General features: G+C 45.5%; 1 protein-coding gene across 1 annotated transcript in view; it reads right to left on the bottom strand.

The window, feature by feature from the left end:
* Positions 1-10007, bottom strand: part of cc2d1b (coiled-coil and C2 domain containing 1B) — a 45198-nt gene that overhangs the window by 26149 nt on the left and 9042 nt on the right. Inside the window, exons 8-13 of the mRNA XM_070438908.1 lie at positions 9458-9576; positions 7543-7621; positions 6986-7212; positions 4209-4425; positions 778-911; positions 252-378 (exon numbers count right to left, since the gene is read on the bottom strand). Of these exons, the coding sequence (XP_070295009.1) occupies positions 252-378; positions 778-911; positions 4209-4425; positions 6986-7212; positions 7543-7621; positions 9458-9576 (903 nt within the window). The remainder of the gene's footprint in view (positions 1-251; positions 379-777; positions 912-4208; positions 4426-6985; positions 7213-7542; positions 7622-9457; positions 9577-10007) is intronic.

Raw genomic sequence — 10007 nt, 5'->3', positions numbered from 1 at the left:
CTAGAGATAGGGCTAGGTCTAGAGATAGGGCTAGGTGTGCTAGAGTATAAGGGCTAGGTCTAGAGATAGGCGAAAGCAGGGGCTAGAGGATGCGGGCTAAAGGCAAGGGCTAAACCAAGATGGGCCTAGGGCTGAGATGGCTAGAGATAGGGCTAAAGGGCAGGGGGCTAGAGATGGGGCTAGGGTGCTAGAGATAGGGCTAGGGTGCTAGAGATGGGGCTAGGGTGCTAGAGATGGGGCTAGGGACTGACCTGTAGCAGACAGGCTCTCTCTCTGGTGGGTCCTGTCTGCAGAGGGAGAGGTGCTCCTCTTGGGCCTCTGGGTCGTGGGAGGAACAGCCAACATGGGCTTCTTTAACTCAGGAACAGTAGGCTTGCTCTGTGGATAGGAGCACAGTCAATCAACACACTAACCCCTATGTCTCAAATCCCACCCTATTCCCCATGCTGTAGTACACTACTTTTGCCCCAAAGGTTGCTGGATCGAATCCCTGAGCTGACAAGTTAAAAATATTTCGTTCTTCCCCTGAGCAAGGCAGTTAACCCACTGTTCCCCGGGCGCCGATGACGTGGATGTCGATTAAGGCAGCCCCCCTCTCTGATTCAGAGGGGTTGGGTTAAATGTGGAAGACACGTTTCAGTTGTACAACTGACTAGGTATCCCCCCTTTCCCATAGTGTTAGGGCTGCCACACAGAGGCCTGGGGCACTAGTTGTGCTCTATAGAGGAATAAGGTCGTTTCTAATGCACTATATTGGAAGGAAAAAAAATAGTTTACCTCCTCATTCTCTCCTTCCTCCTCTCCTGTCGCTATGGTTTCCTCAGATGCCAGCTTATTGGCTGCCTCCAGCACGGCAGCGAATCCCTGCTCAGCTCCCGCACCTCCCTCCTGGCCAGGGATTGGATGAAACCCTGTTGGATGCAGATAAGTCATTCTGATTGGATCACACAAACATAACTACAAAAAAAAAAACTATTGTTTATACAAAACTATAATAATTGATCTGTTATTACATTCAGTATCTAACATTACTAATGGAACAAGAGCTTATCTCCTGTTTCTGTAGTGAGACAGCTTGATGTACAGGACACTAGTCCATCTCCTGTAGTGAACCAGCTTGATGTACAGACATAGTCCACTCTCTGTCCGCTCGAGACAGCATTGATGTACAAGGACACTAGTCCATCTCCCTGTAGTGAGACAGTTATGTTACAGCGACACTAGTCCATTCTGTAGTGAAGAACAGCTTGATGTACAGGACACTAGTCCATCTCTGTAGTGACAGACTTTGATGTAGCAGACACTAGTCCATCTCCTTGGTACGTGAGACGCTCTGATCGTACAACACTAGTCCATCTCCTGTAGGTGAACCAGCGTTGATGTACAGAGACACTAGTCCATCTCCTGTAGTGAGGACAGGACTTGATGTACAGGACACTAGTTGCCATCTCCTGTAGTGAACCAGCCTTGATGTACAGGAAACTTAGTCCATCTCATTGTAGTGAGAAGCTTGTGATGTACAGGGACACTGTCCATCTCCTGTGAGTTGAACCAGCTCTATTTGTGTACAGGCACTCAGTCCCATCTCATGTAGTGAGAACTATGTTGGCTAGTCATTCTCGTAGTAGACTTTGACAGGCACTCAGTCCATCTCCATGTAGTGAGACCAGCATTGTGTGTGTACAGGGAACTAGTCCATCTACCTCGTAAGTATAAGACAGGCTTGATGTACAGGCAAACAGTCCATCTCCTGTGTAGAAGCAGCGTTGAGTGCTTGTTCAGGGACACTAGTCCATCTTCCTAGTGAAGTTGAGACGGACCTTAGTCATTGTACCAGCGATCATAGTGCATCTAGTGACCTGCTGCCGTATCCTCTCCGTGTAGTTGAGACGAGTTTGAGTACAGGGACAACTTAGTCCATCCTGCCTGTAGTGAGACAGCTTGATGTACAGGACACTAGTCCATCTCCTGTAGTGAGACCATCTGATTTGATGACAGGACACTGCTCCATTCTCCTCTGTAGAGACAGCTTGATGTACAGGACACTCATCCACATCTCCCGTAGTGAGGACAGACTTGATGTACAGGAAACTAGTCCATCTCATGTGTAAGTGAGACAGCTTGATGTACAGGACACTAGTCCATCTCCATGTAGTGAGACAGCTTGATGTACAGGACACTAGTCCATCTCCTGTTAGTGAAGACGCTTGATGTACAGGAACACTAGTCCACTCTCTGTTAGTAGACAGCTTGATTGTACAGGACACCTAGTCCATCTCCTGTACGTGAGACCAGCCTTGATGTACGGACACTAGTCCATCTCCTGTAGTCGAGACAGCTTGATGCTACAGGACACTAGTCCATCTCCTGTAGTGAGACAGACTTTGATGTACAGACACTAGTCCATCTGCCTGTAGTGAGGCAGTTGATGTACAGGACCTAGTTCCATCTCCCTTGTAGTGAGACAGCTTATATGTACAGGACACTAGTCCATCTCCTGTAGTGAACGCTTGATGTGATACAGGACACTAGTCCATCTCCTGTAGTAACCAGCAGCTTGATGTACAGGACACTAGTCCATCTCCTGTGTAGTGAACAGCTTGATGTACAGGACACTAGTCCATCTCCTGTGTGAGACAGCTTGATGTTACAGGCACCTTAGTCCATCTCTGTTTAGTGAACCAGCTTGGATGTACAGGACACTAGATCCATTCTCCTGTAGTGAGACAGCTATGTGTACAGGACACTAGTCCATCTCCTGTAGTGAGACAGCTTTGATGTACAGGACACTAGTCCATCTCCTGTAGTGAACAGCGTTGATGTACAGGACACTAGTCCATCTTTAGTGGACCAGCTTGATGTACAGGACACTAGTCCATCTCCTGTAGTGGAGACAGCTTGATGTACAGGGACACAAGTCCATCTCCTTTCTCTTAGTGATGACAGCTTGATCTGTAGCCAGGACTACTAGTCCATCTCCTGTAGTGAGACAGCTTGATGTACAGGACAACTAGTCCATTCTCTGTAGTGAGGACCACAGCTTGATGGTACAGACACTAGTCATCTCCTGTTATGCGACAGTTGAGTACAGACACTAGTCCAGTCTCCTGTAGTGAGGACAGCTTGATGACAGGCACTAGGTCATCTCCTGTAGTGAGAACTTGTGTACTAGACACTAGATCTCCTCTCCTGTAGTGAGACAGCTTGATCCTTACCAGGACACTAGTCCATCTCCTGTGTAGTGAGACAAGTCTTTGATGTACAGGACACTAGTCATCTTTCCTGTAGCTTGAGACATGCTTTGGCAGTGGTACAGGACACTAGTCCATCTCTGTAGTGAGACAGCTTGATGTACAGGCAACGTAGTCCACTCCTTGTAGTGAGACAGCCTGATGTACAGCAACTGTAGTCCTCTCCTTGTAGTGAGACAGCTTGAATGTACAGGACACTAGTCCATCTCCCTGTAGTGAGACTAGCTTGATGTACAGGACACTAGTCCATCGTCCGTGTAGTGAGACAGCTGATGTACAGGACACCTAATCTAGCTCCATCTCCGTGTAGTGAGACAGCTTGATGTACAGGACACTAGTCCATCTTCTCGTAGTGAGACAGCTTGAATGTACAGACACTATGTCCATCTCCTGTAAGTTGAGACCGTTCTATGATCCAGGACACCTAGTCATCTCCATGTATGTTTGAGACAGCATTGATAGTACAGGAATAGTCTCACATTACCTGTAGTGAACCAGCTGATCGTTCAATCAGGGACACGTCCATCAGCCTTGTAGTGGAGGACCAAGCTTGATGTAACAGGACACTACGTCCATCTCCTCGTATGGGACACGCTTGATGATACGACATCGGATCTCACTCATCCTGAAGGAGACAGTTGATGACAGCGACTATCACTAAGTTGACCAGTCTCCTGCTAGTATGGTGACCGTTTGCCACGTATCATACATCCTAGTCGCCACTCTGTACAGTCGCATACACCAGCCATTGTGGGTGCGGATGGCACTCCTGTCATTGCTGTGGGAACAGGTCATGAGCAGTCATATCAAGTCCTCTAAATAACAGAGGTTTCACAAAGGTGATTAAGGACTTAGGCATGGATTCGAGTCCATCGTAGCTGTTCGACGTTTTGACTTTAACCGCCTTTTTTAAACATTGTGTGTTTGAGCTACTTGGATTGTTTTATTGTCTTCTACAGACGCCCAGCAACCGCCAGACAATCCGCCGCAGGACGCGCAACGCGAACGCCCAGCCGTACCCCCCGTTCAGCGCAGCCAACCGCTTCACAGCAGACGCCCAAGCCAACCGCACCGCAAGACCAGCCACCCCCCCGCAGACGCCAGCCATCTTGGTGATTAACGGCAGGCTGCGCATAGATAATGAGCGCGATCCGAAGGGGACCGGGGTTAGACACTTTTTAGAAAAATTGTCCGCTGAATTCGTGATTGCGAGCTAAAACGATTAAACAGCCATCCTGAAACTGAGACACGTGAATGTTCTTGGTCTATACGCACCACAGCTAACAAGAGTCCTTAGAAGGTAAGGGGTACTCTCTACATAGAGATCATAGTAACATCCCAGGACATAGTGTCTATATTACTGTAAGGGGTTCTTCTACATAGAAGATCATAGGAATCCCAGGACATAGTGTCTATATACCTGTAAGGGGTTCTTCTACATAGAGATCATAGAAAATCCCAGGTCATAGTGTTCTATAATACTGTAAGGGGTTTTTTCTACATAGAAGATCATAGGAAATCCCGGACATAGTGTCTATAATACTGTAAGGGGTTTCTTCTACATAGAAGATCATAGGAAATCCCAGGCATAGTGTCTATAACTGACAGGGGTTCTTCTACATAGAAAGATCATAGGAATCCCAGGACATAGTGTCTATAATACTGTAAGGGGTTCTTCTCACATAGAAGATCATAGGAATACCAGGACATAGTGTCTATAATACTGAAGGGTTGTCTTCATACATCAGACAGATCATAGGAAATCCCAGGACATAGTGTCATAATACTGTAAGGGGTTCTTTTTACATAGAAGATCATAGGAAATCCCAGGGTCATAGTGTCTATAATACTGTAAGGGGTTCTTCTACATAGAAGATCATTAGGACACCCGAGGACATAGTGTGTCTATATACTGTAAGGGGTTTTCTACTAGAGATCATAGGAAATCCCAGGACATGTGTCTATAATTACTGTAAGGGTTTTCTCTACATAAGAAGATCATAGGACATCCCAGACATAGTGTTATCAATACTGTAAGGGGTTCTTCTACTAGAAGATCATAGGAAATCCAGGACATAGTGTCTATAATACTGTAAGGGTGGTTCTTCTACATAGAAGATCATAGGAATCCAGGACATAGTGTCTATAATACTGTAAGGGGTTCTTACTACCTAAGATCATAGGAAATCCAGGACATAGTGTCTATATACTGTAAGGGGTTCTTCTACCGTATGAAGCACATAGGAAATCCCAGGACATAGTGTCAATATACATACTGTAAGGGGTTCTTCTACATAGAAGATCATAGAAATCCCAGGTCATCAGTGTCTATCAATACTTGTAGGGGTTCTTCTACATAGACGATCATAGGACATCTCAGGACTATAGTGTCTATAATACTGTAAGGGGTTCTTCTTACATGAAGATCATAGGGAATCCCAGACATAGTGTCTATAATACTGTAAGGGGTTTCTTCTACCCTAGAACGATCATAGGAAATCCAGGACATAGTGGTTCTATAATACTGTAAGGGGTTCTTCTACTAGAAGATCATAGGAAATCCCAGGCATATGTGTCATATTATACTGTAATGGGGTTCTTCTACCTAGAAGATCATAGGAAATCCAGGACATAGCTTCTTTATAATACTGTAGGGGTTCTTCTACTAGAAATCATAGGAATCCCAGGACATAGTGTTTCTATACATACTGGTAAGGGGTTCTTCTAGCATAGAGATCATAGGAAATCCAGGACATAGTGGTCATAAATACTGTAGGGGCTTCGTACATAGAAGATCATAGGAAAACGGAACATAGTGTCTATAGATACTGTAGAGGGCGGTTCTTCTACATACGACTTATAGAAATCCAGGTATAGTGTCTATAATACTGTTAAGGGGTTCTTCTAACATAGAAGATCATAGGAAAATCCCAGGACATAGTGTCTATAATACTGTAAGGGGTTCTTCTACATAGAAGATCATAGGAAATTCCAGGACATAGTGTCGTATAATACTGTAAGGGGTTTTTCTACATGAAGATCATAGGAGAAATCCAGGACATAGTGTCTATACTAATGTAAGGGGTTCTTCTACATATGAAGATCATAGGAAATCCCAGCATAGTGTCTATAATACTGCTAGGGGTTTCTTTCTACATAGAAGATCATAGGAAATCCCAGGACAGTGTCAGGTTTTTGATTAGGCATTTTTGTTGTTGTTGCCATTTGTCAATAAAACTCATGAATGAAACAGTTTATGTCAAACTGTTTTGTGTTCAACTTGTAGCCCTGTTTATCCTATAAAGAACATGGTAAAACACTTAATTGTGAGTGTAGTATCCTTAAAGGCTTCTTAGAGTTACGACTCATGAGACTTACGTACGGTTTAGTCTTTAATTGTAACTTAGATTTTACATTATCTTATGCACCTGGCTTAAACCTACCTGAAGCTTTCTAAATCATAGTTAAATAGGCAGACATAGGAAATAGCTACGGATAGCGGGAAGCAAGCCCCCGTCTTGAGTCAATACTGCCATCTATTGGTAAACATAAATATACCAGGTTACTACAGTGAGGATCAATATAAAAGGGCTGGACATGAAGACACATGAAAGACAAACAAATGAAAAGGCGATTTTTGATGGAATCTCAGGACCGAAAGGGTTTTAAGTACTTTGTGATTGATCGTTATTGATTGTTCTACACGGTTAAGGTTAGGTCTTAGGAGGCGTTACCTTGGCGATGCGCTCGTGCATACGGGCCTTGCGGTCGTCTCCGCTGGCTTTGGCCTGGGCGCAGGCCTCCTGATACCTGTCCCTCCGCTGCTCCAGGGCCTCCAGGACGTCTTTAGGCTGGGCAGGGACAGCAGAGGGGGCTGGAGGTGTGGAGGCAGGGGGATTGGGGCTCGAGGTCTGTCCAGGACCGGGTTCTTTTTCTGGGCCAGACAAGGCCGAGATGACCCCTAAAGACAGCGCAACGGATGATAAATGATGACTAATCAAATAGTATTTTTAAATAACATCTTACTGTTTCCAAAATGACTCCATTCTCTATATAGTGCAGTGGTTCTGATAAGGATCTGGTCTAAAGTAGTGCACTACATAGGGAATAGGGTGCCATAGGGCTCTGGCCTATGTAGTGCACTACTTTAGACCAGAGCCCTATGGCACCCTATTCCCTAAAGTAGTGCACTACATAGGCCAGAGCCCTATGGCACCCTATTCCCTAAGGTAGTGCACTATATAGGAAATAGGGTGCCATTTCAGATCAGTCCTGGGGTCACACTCCTTACCCGAGGACAGTGAGGGTGGCAGGCCACTCAGGTCCACCTCCTGCCCCTTCTCCAACGCGTCAATCACCGCGTCAAACCTCTGCAACCAAAAAACACAGACAACAACCAGATATCACAATGGCAGTCTTTGTTGACTTCCTACATGTTTTGCATGCCTCAGATAACTCCAGGGACTCCGTGAGGAACAGGACAACGAGAGAGAAAGTAAAAGAGACACACAGATACAGATGGACTCAAACAACTTCTCCAGCTGCCCTAGTTTAATACACAGAGAACATCTCTCCTCCAGCTGCCCTAGTGAACATCTCTCTCCTCCAGCTGCCCTAGTGAACATCTCTCTCCTCCAGCTGCCCTAGTGAACATCTCTCTCCTCCAGCTTCCCTAGTGAACATCTCTCTCCTCCAGCTGCCCTAGTGAACACAGAACATCGCTCTCCTCCAGCTTCCCTAGTGAACACAGAACATCGCTCTCCTCCAGCTTCCCTAGTGAACACAGAACATCGCTCTCCTCCAGCTTCCCTAGTGAACATCTCTCTCCTCCAACTTCTATAGTAGCAACAAGGCTGCTGTTAAGACTCTCCATGCATCACTTTGTCAGATAACTGCCAGAGTTGTAGAGGATAGACCACAAAACCTTCACCAGGCTCATCCCCAAGAGCATAATACATTACTCCCCTAGCTTGATCCTGGAAGAGCCTAAATCACATTACTCCCTAGTCGTTATTCCTGGAAGAGCCTAATCACATTACCTTCCTAAGCTTATTGCCTGGAAGAAAAGCCTAGCACATTACTTCCCCTAGCTTTTCCTGGAAGGCCCTTAAGGCTAACGTACACTACTCTCCTAGACTTAGTCTCCTTGGAAGAGCCTATACACTTACCACCCGCCTAGTAAATTCCAATGGAAAAGCCTACCGCTCAAATACCATTTGACTCCCTAGCGCTATTCTGGAAAGAATAGATACAGTTACCCGTCTGCCTAGCTCTTATGTCCTGGAAAGCCGTAATACCGATTACCCCGCCCCTAGTGTTTCAATTCCGTTGGAAGAGACCTAATACAATTATTCCCCTTTGGCTTATTCTGGAAGAGCTATAACATTACTCCCCTAGCTTATTCCTGGAAGAGGCCTAATACTACTTACTCCCTCTACGTCTTATTCTCTGGAAGACGCCTACATCACATATACTCCCCTAGCTTAATTCGGTGGAAGAGCCCTAATACACTTAGCTCCCCTAGCTTATTCCTGGAGAGAGGCCTAATACATTACTCCCCTAGCTTATTCCTGGAAGAGCCTAATACATTACTCCCCTAGCTTATTCCTGGAAGAGCCTAATACATTACTCCCCTAGCTTAATCCTGGAAGAGCCTAAGCTAATCAAATCAAAGTTTATTTGTCTCGTGCGCCAAATACGACAGGTGTAGACCTTAGTGAAATTCTTACTTACAGGCTCTAACCAATAGTGCAAGAAAGGTATTAGGTGAACAATAGGTAAGTAAAGAAATAAAACAGTAAAAAGACCGGCTATATACAGTAGACAGGCTACATACAGTAGACAGGCTACATACAGTAGAGAGGCTACATACAGTAGAGAGGCTATATACAGTAGAGAGGCTATATACAGTAGAGAGGCTACTTAGAGACACCGGTTAGTCAGGCATATGTGCGGAAAAAAAGGTGTGTGTGTGTAGGTAAGTAAAGAAATAAAACAGTAAAAATACATTTGAGTAGCAAGGCTACATTCAGACACCGGTTAGTCAGGCTTATTGGGGTAGTATGTACATGTAGGTATGGTTAAAGTGACTATGCATATATGATGAACAGAGAGTAGCAGCAGCGTAAAAATATGGGCTGGGGGGAGGGGGGCTATTGTTTAAAATGTGAACACTGTTTGACCCCCCCAAAACATAAAACAGTGACCTTGCTGGTCCTGAAGTAGAGTTTGACTTGTTCCATGTCTCCTTGCTGCTTGGCTTTCAGAGCTGCCACTTTGTACTCTCTCTGTCTGCCTAACAGCATCGCCTTCGTGGCCTCGCCTACTGTGGGATCAGAGAACACAGAGATACACAGCATTCACAACCACATCCAGGTGTAGACAGCAGCATTCACACCCACATCCAGGAGTGAAGACAGCATTCACAACCACATCCAGGAGTGTAGACAGCATTCACAACCACATCCAGGAGTGTAGACAGCATTCACAACCACATCCAAGAGTGTAGACAGCAGCATTCACACCCACATCCAGGAGTGTAGACAGCAGCATTCACAACCACATCCAGGAGTGTAGTAGACAGCATTCACAACCACATCCAGGAGTGTAGAAGACAGCATTCACAACCACATCCAGGAGTGTAGAAGACAGCAATTGCTGTCTTCTACACTCCTGGATGTGGTTTGAGATGCTGTCTTCTACACTCCTGGAATGTGGTTGTGATGCTGTCTACACTCCTGGATGTGGTGTGGAAAT

The sequence above is a fragment of the Salvelinus sp. IW2-2015 genome, unplaced genomic scaffold (assembly GCF_002910315.2).
Source record: "Salvelinus sp. IW2-2015 unplaced genomic scaffold, ASM291031v2 Un_scaffold1277, whole genome shotgun sequence".
NCBI classification, from domain to species: domain Eukaryota; kingdom Metazoa; phylum Chordata; class Actinopteri; order Salmoniformes; family Salmonidae; genus Salvelinus; species Salvelinus sp. IW2-2015.
The sequence above is the reverse complement of the archived record's forward strand: the minus strand, read 5'-3'. Positions and strand labels throughout refer to the sequence as shown.